The sequence below is a fragment of the Macaca fascicularis genome, chromosome 10, assembly GCF_037993035.2.
Source record: "Macaca fascicularis isolate 582-1 chromosome 10, T2T-MFA8v1.1".
NCBI lineage: Eukaryota > Metazoa > Chordata > Mammalia > Primates > Cercopithecidae > Macaca > Macaca fascicularis.
The window spans coordinates 25,194,547-25,207,861 of record NC_088384.1 but is presented as its reverse complement, the minus strand read 5'-3'; the positions used below and the strand labels follow the sequence as shown (position 1 = coordinate 25,207,861).

The window sequence follows — 13,315 nt, the reverse complement described above, 5'->3', positions numbered from 1 at the left end:
ATTGATTCTGTCTATTCAACTTACCCAAAGGTAATCTCCATCAACTTTTATGGCAAACTTCAGTTTTCTCAGACGAACAAGAGTAGGAGGAGAGTCAGAAATGTCAGAAACACAGCGGACGACTCCAGCAATCTGTCCACAAAGCAACTCCTGTTGGTCAAGCAGGGTCTGTGGGAAAGGAGCACATTCCAGATAGGAAGCTGAAATTCTTGAACTCTTGCATCATTTCTTACAGCATACTGAAGTCTGCAAGCCAAATCCAGTCTGTTGCCTGTTTTCCCATGGCCTGTAAGCTAAGAATGGTTCTTAAACTTTTTAAAGGTTACAACAAAGAAGAATATGTGATTGAGACCTTACGTGCCTTGTAAAGCCTAAAATATTTACTGTCTGGCCCTTTACAAAGTTTGCCAACCCCTGCCTGAGATGACTGAACCCTAAGAGAACACCCAGCAGGAACACATGAGATGACTGCACAGAACTGCATCTCTGTTGCTAGGATTATAGGCATATGCTTAGCAGAAGCATGAGCCTTTCACTCCTACTCAAATCCCCTACACAGAGTGGCCAGAGTGACCCAGATTAACCCCAACTATCTATGTCAGAGCACGGTCACAGGAGGGAAAATACAGAATCTCCTAATCAACCTTAGTCTTAACCAAAGCACAGGACAGCCAGACAGTATGGGATGCACAGGAAATGTACACAGCACCCATGAAGAATTCTTACCTAGAAAACTGAGCTTGAACCTAACCAAGGCTCTAGATCTTACTACTAATGTAAAGGAAATACAGTGGATAGGAGACATTAAATGACACCACCATGAGAAACAAAGCAGCCAAATCTAGAGTGTGGGACATTCTAACACTCTACTACACGTATGACCTGGTTTCTTCAATAATTCAATGGCATGGAGGAGGGGAGAAAAGATGAGTGGCTGGGTGAGGACTGTTATTAAAAGGACTTAAAATACAAAATAACCAAATAGAATATGTGGATGCTGTTTGGATCCTTATTAGGAAAAAGATAAAGAGATGGAAGGATGGAAGGATACGTGGATGGAAGGAAGGAAGAGCAGAGTAAGTAACATCCAAGACAATATATTAGGCAAAATCTGAATATAGTCTGGGTATCAGGTAATATGAAGGAATTACTGTTGCTAATTACTGTAACTTTTGTTAGGTATGGTAATGTTTAAAATAATGTCCTTTTTAGTTAGAGATGTTGCTTGATAATGGTGAGATGATGCAACACCTAGAATTTGCTCCAGGAAAAAAAAAAAAGAGAGAGAAGAGGAGGTTAAGATAGGTCATATAAAATGGGCAAAGTATTGCCGAGCGCGGTGGCTCAAGCCTTTAATCCCAGCACTTTGGGAGGCTGAAGCGGGCGGATCACGAGGTCAGGAGACTGAGACCATCCTGGTTAACATGGTGAAATCCCGTCTCTACTAAAAATTCAAAAATTAGCCGGGCGTGGTGGCAGGCGCCTATAGTTCCAGCTACTCAGAAGGCTGAGGCAGGAGAATGCTGTGAACCCGGGATGTGGAGCATGCAGTGAGCTGAGATCGTGCCACTGCACTCCAGCCTGGGCAACAGAGTGAGACTCATCTTAAAAAAAAAAAAAAAAAAAAAAAGGCAAAGTATTGATAATTGTTGAAGTTACTAATGGCACATGAGGGTTCATGATACTTGCCTCTCTGTTTTTGTATATGTTTGAATACAAACTTTTTTTTTTGAGATGGAGTTTCACTCTTGTTGCCCAGGCTGGAGTACAATGGTGCGGTCTCTGCTCACTCCAACCTCTGCCTCCCGGATTCAAGTGATTCTCGTGCCTCAGCCTCCCAAGTGGTTGGGATTACAGGAGCACACCACCACGCCCGGCTAATTTTTGGATTTTTAGTAGAGACAGGGTTTCACCATGCTGGCCAGGCTGGTCTCGAACTCCTGACCTCAGGTGATCCACCCACCTCAGCCTCCCAAAGAGCTGGGATTGCAGATATATGCCACCGTGCCCAGCTGAATACTAACTTTTAAAAACTGATCTGATCAAAAAATTGGGGGTAGAGGGAGGCAGACAAAAATCATGATGGAAATAGAAAGCTAAAGACAATGAAAGTGCTGAGCTGCCTGGAAATTTTAAGACCAGAACAACAAGAAATAGTACAACTAAGAATAAGACAGTAGAAATGTCATTGTCTGGATTAGCCAAACTGTCCTAATGTAAACCCTATACTTTTGAAAAGTTATCACTTGGAGGCACTGGGATCCCCACTGAACAATAAAATGCTGTGTGGCTTACCTGGGAAGGATAAAAATAACAAATGCCAGCTCTTGTTGGATCGCCTTCTTCCTTTACCTTGGAACCATCATAAAGAAAAAAATAATTCCACCTGGCAAGAGAACAGAATGGAGCCATGTTTCCTTTCATCCAGTGATCACGGCATTTAAAACATAGCTTCCTATTTCCCAGCCTGAGGAGGGCTCATTACTGTGTTTGAAAGCCTTCAGGTGGCCCCAGAGAAGAAAGAACCCCAGTAGCTACAAATTAGATAAAAACGTTCTGTAAGCGCAGGAAATTCAAACTAAAAATATGCCTCTATCCAGCCGTTAGACCATCTGCCAGAGAAGACATAAGCAGCTAGAAAAAAAATGAGGCGCCCACAATGACTGCTCTTATTTGAAACACTGAACCTTAACTATACAACCACATGGTCTGATACACTGTCTTTTAAGGCTCTGATAACAAAATAAGTTAGGGATGTATTAGATGCACTCCTCGTAAGTGCTGAGCATAAAGATTTCCAGAAACAGCCCTTCTACCAGGAATTCATGCATTCACTTAAACACCGACTGAGGGCCCACAGTGAGTTTGGTGGCTGCTGAGCAAATACGCAGTTTCAATGCAGGATAGTGAGTCCATAAGTCCGTAACAGGGAGAAAACGGGGCCTGTGAATTTACAGAGAAACTGTGAACTCCTCTCTACCATGCCAAACCTCACCAAGTATCACTCAAGCACACTTCCTCATTAACCGTCTCCTGATTCCCTCGGCCCAGAGATAATCTCTTTCTTCTGAATTTCCATGACCCTCTGTTCTTCCTCAAAGACTCTTACAGACTACACTGCAGTATATTACTTAATGTTATTATCTGATTACCTCTTTAAGACCATAAAACAAACACTTCAAAGGCTGGGCCTCAATTTTGTTTTGTTTTTACAGGGTCTCACTTTGTAGCCCTGTAAGCTGGAGTGCAGTGGTGCGATTGTGGTTCAGTGCTCGACCTCCCAGACTCAAGCCATCCTACTGCCTCAGCCTCCCAAGTAGCTGGGACTACAGGAGTGTGCCACTATGCTCAGCTACTTTTAAAAAAAATTTTTGTAGAAATGACTCTCACTATATTGCCCAGGCTGGTCTCAAATTCCTGGACTCAAACAATCCTGCCTTGGCCTCTCAGAGTGCTGGAATTACACGTGTGAGCCACCGCGCCTGGCTGGACCTGTTTTATTTCTAAGTTTCTGAGAACACATTTATGAGACTGTAACATAAAGAAGCAATGGGACCAATCTGTCATCTGCTCTCTTCTCCCCTGGATCTATGCCCTCTCTGAGGCCTCCCTCCATGGCTCCCACCTTGCCTTCCTGATGAAAAAGCACCAACTTGGCTGGGCACAGTGGCTCACACCTATAATCCCAGCACTTTGAGAGGCCTAGGCAGGAGGATTGCTTGAACTCAGGAGTTCGAGATTAGCCTGGACAACACGGTGAAACCCCATCTCCACAAAAAATAGACAAAATTAGCCAGGCATGGTGGGGTGAGCCTGTGGTCCCAGTTATTTGGTACGCTGAGGTAGGAGGATCACTTGAGCCTGGGGTTTGAGGCTACAGTGACCTGAGATCACGCCACTGCACTCTGGCCTGGACGACAGAGCAAGACTCTGTCTCAAAAATAAATAAATAAATAAAGCACCAAGTTGGTCTCTGGCACTGTCCACTTTCCCAATACCTAGGGCTGGATGTACAATTGGCTGCAGAGTAAGCTCAGATCAAAAGGCCTCAAAAAAGTTTCAAAGCCAACTCAGAAACTCCATGTGCACCCCATCCTCCCCTGTCCCCACGTTCTCTGGGTGAAAGCATCCCTGCTTGTGTGGGCACACAAAAGAAAACTTGAGTGTCATCTTGAACTGCACCATCTTTTTGACTTCCACATAAATAATCAGTCACTAAATCCTACTAATTCTAGTTAAACCTGCTTTTCACCTTCATCTCCTCCACAACTGATGTTTGCTAAACTTAATTATGGGAAAGGATTAACGCATTTAGGGTTGAGAAGGGAACTGGGTTTCAGACAGACATTGAGTAATACCCTTCAATACCCAATCTGGCCAAACCTTTCCACACGGCGTAATTCTCAACTGCAACCATACCTCATCTCTGCAAATTAAAGACTACAATACCCACATTATCATCAAAGCTGGCTGCACGATCAGGCTGTGGCTTATCTTTTCTACAATCTCCCAGCAATGCCAGACTCATTCAAACACTGGGAGAGGCTTGCAAGGTTAGAACACGTTAGCTTCGGAGAGAAATGGCTCATGTGCTTGTTTCAGCTGCTCTGAGGAAAGTGGTATTTTGTTATGTTAACCCCAAAAATCTATCTAACAGCCCAGCGAAAGCTATGCCATGGCAGGCCCTGCTACTCACCACGAGGCTGACTTTGTCTCTGTGGAGGTGGAGGCGGCCATCTACTTTGCAGTCATCCTCATCCTCTTCATTTAGGTTTTCTTTTCCAGTATCAGTTCTTTCTCCCCAGCTGTTACCGTTCCTTTATCTCCCAATCCAGCGAATCTGGATGTGGCAGGTTTCAGTGTTTTCAGTCACCACTGCCACTTGGTTAGTTTTCACTCAGCATGGAAAGTACCACTTCCCCTCCTCGCAGGTTCTTCAGTTTCTTGTATATTTCTATGCCTCTTACAACTCAGGGAGAAACTATAACGAAGAGAGTCCTAGCAGAAAAGTCAAATTCATTCATCTGGTTTCCTGAGCGTCACTGTGGCTGTCTACAGAACCATCACTTCAAGCTCCTCTCTAGGAAAGCCAAACGTGGGAGATGCATGCTAGAGCTGGGGTTCTAAAGAAATTTCTAGCTTGTCCAGCTCAAACCCATCGTGAAGATTCTATTAAAAGTTTTGAAGTTTCCAGTTCAAACATCAGTGCCTTGGCTCTGAAATAAACACAAGGAATAGATAGTTCAGAAACTCGTGAGAGAGCATGTGACCTAGCAGGATTTAACGAATGGTATATAGCGAAAGAGCTTTCTGTAAGGGTGACAATGATGCTTCAAAATCAAAGAGGCAGGGCTGCAGAGGCTTCAGAGTAAGGGCTTTAGTCTCTTGAACAGTTAAGGGAAACACACCACAAGCTTCACAGAAGATAAAATCAAACGATAGGGTGAAAATGCTCCAGGTGTGGACAGCTATACAAATAAACCCGTTGCTGTGCTAATAATGGAACCCAAATTAAGGAACTATCATCTTGACAGTCCAAAAGTAAACTGAACATGCAGAATTCCAGAGCGGGGCAAGTTTCTAAAAAATGAAGAGAACTTTATCAAATGGCTTTCAAACTTCCACGAGAGAAAGCCAGCTCAGTGTATCATGGAATTTCAGAGTCGGAAGGAACCCTGGCATCATTTACTCTACTCTCCTGCACTCTTTTCCAAAAATTACCTTGGCTGTCTCTGCTTTACATCCTCCCGAAATACGTGGTTCTCTACGTTACATTTCTCCTTCCAACAAACTGAAATCAGTGTTCTATATTTTACACCTGCCTCCCACTCGCTACCCTGGATAACACTCCGCAGGAAAACACCAAACAAGGTCTAATTCTTCCATGTGACAACCTCTTGGTCACTTCAAAACTACTGTCTCATTCCTACTGTCACTTTATCTAAGCTTAATGCCCTAGCAACATGGTCTCAAATGCTTGCTCACCATTCTGCAATCTATGGGTACACAAATACAGTCTGTTAAAGTCTTGAATATTTGACGGCCTGTAAAATCTCTCTCTCTTCTCATCTCTAGATATTTTGGATTGGGCCTCCATAGGACTATACTCTTTGTACTCTATGGAGCATATTTGGGTGCCTGTGGAAGGGGTATCTCTGTTCCTGGAACCAAGACAGCAGCCTAAAACTCCCCATCCCTTCTTTCCAGAGGACTGGGCCCTCCACTACCGAGGTCCTCTCTTATCTCTGAAAGGTCCAGAAGAGACCACTAATGGCCCTGGCGTAGGGACAGACGTCGGAATGTAAGCATAAAAGGCTCTGGTAGCCTGGGAAGTGATAGTAACAACCTGGGGGAGGGGCTGGTGATAGTGCTGTGGGAAAGGGCCTCAGTGGAGCAGCAGGGCTGGAAAACGGACGCTAATGGCTGGAGAAGGGCCAGGAAGCTGCTGGCCACAGCACCCGGGGCGCAGGCAGCCATGGGTAACAGCACGGGGGCTGTGCGGCGTCTGGCCCCACCTCCAGGGGACTGGGAAATGGTGGGCGAAGGCCTAAAGATCAGGCGGGGTCGGGTCACGCTCTAGACTGGGGGCCCGCCCCTCTGTATCCCCGCGCCTCCGAGTGCCGCCCACCCACCGGAGTAGCCAGGCATCCCAGTGCTCGGGGTTCGGGACTCTGGAACAGAAATGTGGGCGGCAGCTGGACACCTGCGACTCCGGCCCCGTACCTGCGCGCGCGGCAGAGAGGCCTTAGGTCATGCGCCGCCCCGCCTACCGCCTCCTCCTGCTCCTGGCGAGCCGGCGCGCGGTGATGACGTGCCGAGTGAGCCGCGCGCCGCTGACGTCAGGGACCAATGGCTGCGGCCACAGCTACCGCGCTGGAATCCTGGCAGGCCGCGGCTCCGCGGAAGAGGCGCTCGGCGGCTCGACGGCCGCGGCGGAGGGAGGCGGCGCCCCGGAGTCCCAAGGCGGAGTTCGAGTCTGACAGCGGAGTCGTGCTTCGTCGCATCTGGGAGGCTGAGTGAGTGCGGGGTGGGCCCTGATGGAATCTTTGCGCCCGTGGACAATTCTGAGCCACAGTCTCCCCATCTGTAGAATGGCGATATAAGCCACACCCTTTAAGGAGTTATTGTGAAGATTTAACGTAGGTAACGAGCTCATTAAAGATCTGGATTATAGTAAGCGCTCAGTTAAAGGTTGCCTTCCCTGTTATTACGGTTACAGTTGCGTGACCTTGGACAATTTGTAATCTCTGTGCCTCAGTTTTCTCATCTGTGAGATGGGGATGAAAATAGTACATACGTAGGTTTGTTTTGAGGGTTCAATGAATTAGTAAACGGAAACCATTTTCTGGCACGTGATAAGCACTGTGCCAATGTTTGCTATTAATATTATGCCGATGTTGGTATTATTGGTGGTGGCAACATAAGGGAAGCAACACGAACACGTGATTGCTATCATCAGGCAACTGCTATGTGCCTGACACTAGCTTAATCATTCTGCACACTTCATGTTAAACATTGCAGGCACGCTAGGACCCTGGTAGCTCAGTGATTATCAGAGAGACAAAGAAAATGTGTGGAACCAGATTTCAAACCCAGGTCTTTGTGACAAAAACCAGTGCTTCCAGCTCTCCATTATGCTGGTTGCTTATCCCAGCTCAGATTCTCACATACCTTGCTCCATACCTTAGAAAGTACACAGAGAGTGCCTAATGCAGAGGAAGCACTCCACAAATGTTACCTATTAATGTTATTTGGTATTATTACCTTTATTTGCAGTTCTTTTTAGGCTCAATACATAACAGCTTTAGTTAGCACTTAAGATCAGCATCTGAAGGGCCATCACAAGGGCAGATATTAGATTAATTTTGTGTGCTCCTCTCCACTAGAATTAGGGTCAAGAGGCAGCAATGTCCCAGAGTTTACCTCCGAAGAGAAAGTTGTTCACCATTTGGCTCAGCCTGAATAAAAAGCACCTGCGATTCTTTTTAAGCTCTCAGAGGGTGCCAGTAAGAGTGAATGTGGCTGGGGGCTTGGAGAACTCAAGGCATTTTTCATATCCCTTGACATCGTCACGATTTCCTCAACTGCTTCAGTATTCCCCAGGAGCTCCCTGCTTCTCCCAACACCTAGGTGTGGTGCAATCACCATCGCTCTGAGATTGGGCCAGCATTTTACGCGTTTATCTATGTACGCATTTACCAGTTCATAAAACATTCCTGCGTACGTCAGAACTCTCTCCTTTACCCTCTGTGAGAAACGTGCAGCGGCCTCAGGGCCGACTTCCAATTCTCTGTACCCCTTTCTGAACCCATAATCACTGTCTCTGGCTGTGGCTTGTCAGTTCAAATCCAGTTCATTTTAATTCACTGTTGACTTTGTTTTGCTCTGGGTCTGTAAAACCAGTTGACTTGAATAAAGAAAGCCCAGACACTTGGTTTTGTCTCTTTACTTTCCCCTTAGAACTATTTATAATAACAAATACCATTTGTTGAGCACCTGCTGTGTGTCAGACACTGTGCTAAGAATGTTAACCCATTTTATGCTTCTAAACTCCTCTGTGGCGGGAATGATTTTTATCCCCATTTTAGAGATGAGGAAACTAAAGCTCAGAAAGGCTAATTCTGAGCATTTAACAACCATTTATGGAGCTGCAATTCTATACTAAGCTCTGTTGTAGAGCGAGAATAAACCCAGACCTCTCTCTGGGAATCAGGGACCTCCTCCAGCATCCTCTCTCCTGCAGTCTCTGAGCCCCAGCAGTATGTGCTCTGGCTCTGGACATATTCAACATATATTCCCCTCTTATCACTTGGTAAGGGTGGGCCCTGCATTGCAGGGCACCTCATTCTCTATGCATTCAGGTCATGATCAGGAAAGTTACTGTTGGGGCAGCCCTGAAATGGATGGGACATGACTGTGCCATTTTTTTTTCTCAACAGGAAGGACCTGTTTATCTCTGATTTCTGGAGTTCAGCACTAGGTGGGTATGACCTGGCCAAGGGTAGGGATTATGGGGCAGAAAAGAGGATCTGTCCTCATTTGAGGACATTTTGCTTCACAGAGGGATAACTTGCTGGGTTCTAAATCCCCCCACCCTGCCGCTTCTATCTGTGTGTCTTTTGGCACTTAATTCTGACCCTCAGTTTCTTTATCTGTGAAATGGGGATAATGTGTATATCCTGTAGTTTTGGGAATTGAAGCTGTTTAGTTAAATGCTTGCCTGCTGTATACAAGGCAATAAATATTGTCATTATTATTGCTGAAATTTATATTTATCCTGTTCCTTTTCCGTGATATTACAATGTAGCCTTTTCCTCATGCAGTGATAATCTCTTCCTAAACATAGTGTGTGGGTGGCCACATAATATTTATGCATGGAGTGGACATACTATAGATAACATTTTTATTGTGGGACATTGAGTTTTCTTCCTTTGGTTTTCAGTTTTTAGGACAGGGTCTTACTCTTCACCCAGACTGGACTACAATGGTGCAATCATAGTTCACTGCAGCCTCTAACTCCTGAGCTCAAGTGATCCTCCCACCTATAGCTTCCCAAAGCACTGGGATTATAGGCATGAGCCACCACAACCAGCCTTTTTAAGTTACTATACATAATTTTGCAATGAGCGATTTTATGCATACAGCTTTTACCAAACTTAGGGTGATCTTCTTAGGATATATTCCCAGAAGTGGAATTAAATGAAAGATGGTGACCAACTTGATATCTATTGTCAGGTTATCCAAAAAGTTTTCACCAATTCTTTTATCAAAACTGACCTGAAGAGCCCGTTTTTCCTGGCCTGGGGTCTTATTTAAAGGTATCTTTGCTGCTTGCTTGCTTGCTTTTTTTTTTTTCTTTTGAGACAGAGTCTCACTGTGTCACCCAGGCTGGAGAGCAGGAGTGTGATCTCAGCTCACTGCAATCTCTACCTCCTGGGTTCAGACAATCCTACTGCCTCAGCCTCCTGAGTAACTGGGACTACAGGTGTGCGCCACTACCCCTGGCTAATTTTTATATTTTTGTAGAGATGGGGTTTCACCATATTGGCCAGACTGGTCTTGAACTCCTGATCTCAAGTGATCTGCCCACCTCGGCCTCCCAAGGTGCTGAGATTACAGGTGTGAGCCACTATGCCCGACCCTTTGCTGGTTTCTTAAGTGAAAAATTGGTATCTTATTGTTGGAATGCATGGCTTTTTTTTGTTTTGCTAAATTCAGTACCAGTACAATAAAAGGAGAGACAAGAGAACCTACCTCTACATGAGAAGACTTAAACAGAGTATAACTTTATTTTTTTGAGATGGAGTCTTCCTCTGTTGCCCAGGCTGGAATGCAGCCATGTGATCTTGGCTCACTGCAATCTCCACCTCCCTGGTTCAAGCGATTCTTCTGCCTCAGCCTCCCAAGTAGCTGGGACTACAGGCATGCGCCAGTACGCCCGACTAATTTTTTGTATTTTTAGTAGAGACGGGGTTTTACCATGTTGGCCGGGCTGCTCTTTCAATTCCTGACGTCAGGTGATCCACCCACCTCGGCCTCCCAAAGTGGTAGGATTACAGGCATGAGCCATCGCACCTGGTCTGTTACAACTTTAAAAGTACGCATTTCAGAGCATAGTCTACATTTACTAGGAGCCTCTTGTTAAATTAGAATGAGTTCACATTATAGTTTTAGATGGAAACTGCCCTTGAGTGAAACCCAATTTCTGCTTGCAACATGCTCTTTGGTTTTGGACCATGGGAGTCCAGGGGCCAGGACAGCCTGTCAGTTGGTGACTGTGACTATATGTCCAGGCATGTTTGGGAATGAGACCGGCAGCTTCTCTCTCTGAAGAATTGAAACCTTTTACTGCCCTGATCTCTTTCTCCCCAAATCTGTGAACTTCTTTTGCGGATGATTTGGTTCACAGGGTCAGAGCATGCCCTCTAACTGCATTTGGGGGCCTGCTCTTTCAGAAACCATCAATAGATGTCTCACAAAACATCTGGAACAGCTGAAGGCCCCTGTGGGGTCTCTTTCTGACATCTTTGGAAACCTGCATCTTGACTCATTGCCAGATGAGTCAGATGTGGCCCCTGATTCTATCCCAAGAGAGACCCTGGTCACAGGAACGTGCCATTTGAAGTGTGTGTGTTACGGCATTGGGAACTTTGCCACCTGCATCATAGCTAGAAACCAGCTAACGTTTTTGCTGCTTTTGTTGGAAAAGTGCCAGGTACATTTTTGGATTCATTTTCATCTCCTCCTCCTCTGGTCTTATACATGGGTGCACACAGATGTTTGGGCTGAAGTAAACAACTCATTCTTCCCTTCTAGATTCCCAGAAGTCACTGTTGGGTATATGACCCTCTGTTTAGCCAACTTGAAATTGAAGTACTGAACACCCTTGGTGTGACTGTTCTCAGTGAGAATGAGGTAAGTGGTTTAAAGGGGAGCAGACAGGAGTATAAAAATCCTGACCAGACTCACCCCAGGCTCTGCCTGTGAACACCAGCATTCTTTGCAGTGGCAGCCATTCCTCTCTTACTGCCTGCTCACTTTTGTAGTGCCTGAACGATGTAACCAGCCAATCAGTTACCTAAATTTTGGCTTGTGTTGTGCCCATCAGAAAAAAATTACACAGATGGCATGAACCAGAACACGTTAGGTCTGAACCACTTTTGTGAGAATTATTTGTCTGGAAATTATGCTAACTTGGTATTTGCTGTTGCTATTGAAAAATAAAAATCTAGGTGCCTCAAGCGACGTCTTTCTGGTTGGATTTTACCCTGTCCCAGGGAGGTAATAAAAGGGGTTGCAGCATTCCTCTTTGATGCTATAACCCAGTCAAACCCATAGCACCTGGCTGTGAGTTGTGGATTAATTCTCTGCTCACATTTGCACGCCCCAATATAGCTGGGATTTGACATTTCTGAGACCTGTGGAATAAAGAAATGCATCTCTCAAGCACAGGGCCAAAGCCAGTATGAGCAAATCCTTCCGATTTCGGTTTTATATTGTCTTGGGGATTAGAATCATTTGATTCCTGTGTGTGTCCTGAAACTGCCATCTTATTGCTTATGTGAAAATTTGGCTCAGTTGAGAGAAGAGTCATTCCCTGATATTGGCAAGGTCCTAAAACACTGTCACTCAGTTCAGATCATCTTTCTGGGTGCCTGCTCTGTGCTAGGCAGGAAGCTTTGGGGAGACCAAAAAAAATGGGAGCCAGTCCCAGTGTTCAGGAAGCCCGTGGTCACATCAGGGCATGTGACCTGTAAACAAGTGAATGAGGAGTGAAATAGTGAGGCAGAACCTTGTACTAGGAGCTGAGACAAGAGAGGTGTTTGGAGGGATGGAGGAAGGATTCCTGGGTCTGAGCTGGGCTTTGAAGGTCTACCAGGAGTTTGCTAGTGGGACAGAACCAGGATTGCAGGTAGCTGTGCAGTGCTGGCTGTTCAGGAAACCACTGCCAGTTTGTTATTAACACAAGCGAAGCTGCAAGAAGAGGAGAGGCAGGCCAGAGGTGGGCAAGGGTCAAAGGCCCTTATGTTCCCTGCTAGAATTTGGCCGTAGAGTAGTGGTTCTCAGGAGGGGTGATTGTGCCTCAGGGACATTGGAAGAGGACTTAGTTATATAGATCTGCAGGAAGTGACACGGGAAGTGTGGATTACCGAACATGGGGGAAATACATGGGGTAAGTAACATCACTATCCCTCCTGTCCTTGCCGTCATAGACCCAGGAAGCCCCTCTGTTAGTGTTCATGAGACTTTGTGTTCATGAGACACACATTTGTTAAGTAAACGTGAGTTCTTTCGGGACATCATGATTTCCTGACTCTAGTTCTGTAACTGTATAGATTTCATATTCGAGTGTAACTGTTCCACAAAATGAGCTTTTTTCCATTTGATCCTTTAGTTTGTCTCATGATTAACCCCATCCTTACCTCTCCCTCACCTTACTGTAAATAATAGGTTGTGAGCATGTTGACACCTGTGAATATCGTATCCCCAGGAAGGGAAACGGAGTATTCGCGGGGAACCTACCATCTTTTACATGCTCCATTGTGGGACGGCCTTGTACAACAATCTTTTATGGAGTAATTGGTCAGTAGATGCCCTTTCTAAGATGGTCATCATTGGGAACAGTTTCAAAGGACTTGAGGAGAGGTAAGTCTGAGAATGCTGAGATTCTGTCAGGCCCTGAGGTGAAGCCCATACCTCAGATGGACCTATACACAGAAAACGTTTCCTTGATGATTCCATACTGGGGAAATGCTTTTCCATAGGGAACGGGATGAAGGCTTAAATACAGGAGATGTCAAACCCTGATTCGGCC

General features: G+C 45.5%; 2 protein-coding genes across 19 annotated transcripts in view; one reads left to right on the top strand and one right to left on the bottom strand.

Moving 5' to 3' along the window:
- HPS4 (HPS4 biogenesis of lysosomal organelles complex 3 subunit 2) overlaps positions 1-6,787 on the bottom strand; it is a 31,972-nt gene extending 25,185 nt beyond the window's left edge. For 7 of the 15 annotated variants that reach the window (XM_074004118.1, XM_074004123.1, XM_074004121.1 and 4 more), the window contains exons 1-4: positions 6,633-6,787; positions 4,697-5,216; positions 2,296-2,386; positions 25-168 (exon numbers count right to left, since the gene is read on the bottom strand). Coding sequence is in view for 4 of the 15 variants with exons in the window: in XM_005567727.5 (XP_005567784.3) it covers positions 25-168; positions 2,296-2,386; positions 4,697-4,737 (276 nt within the window). In the remaining 11 variants the exon portion in view is untranslated. Of the gene's footprint in view, positions 1-24; positions 294-2,295; positions 2,387-4,696; positions 5,217-6,632 lie in introns of all 15 variants that reach the window. The other 8 variants (XM_074004119.1, XM_074004114.1, XM_015457366.4 and 5 more) reach the window with 2 other exon arrangements.
- Positions 6,788-6,835: 48 nt separating this feature from the next.
- The window catches only part of SRRD (SRR1 domain containing), a 9,051-nt gene continuing 2,571 nt past the window's right edge, over positions 6,836-13,315 (top strand). For 2 of the 4 annotated variants that reach the window (XR_012418906.1, XR_012418907.1), the window contains exons 1-5: positions 6,836-7,016; positions 8,940-8,980; positions 10,956-11,215; positions 11,317-11,415; positions 12,952-13,146. Coding sequence is in view for 2 of the 4 variants with exons in the window: in XM_005567728.5 (XP_005567785.3) it covers positions 6,850-7,016; positions 8,940-8,980; positions 10,956-11,215; positions 11,317-11,415; positions 12,992-13,146 (722 nt within the window). In the remaining 2 variants the exon portion in view is untranslated. The remainder of the gene's footprint in view (positions 7,017-8,939; positions 8,981-10,955; positions 11,216-11,316; positions 11,416-12,951; positions 13,147-13,315) is intronic. The other 2 variants (XM_005567728.5, XM_005567729.5) reach the window with 1 other exon arrangement.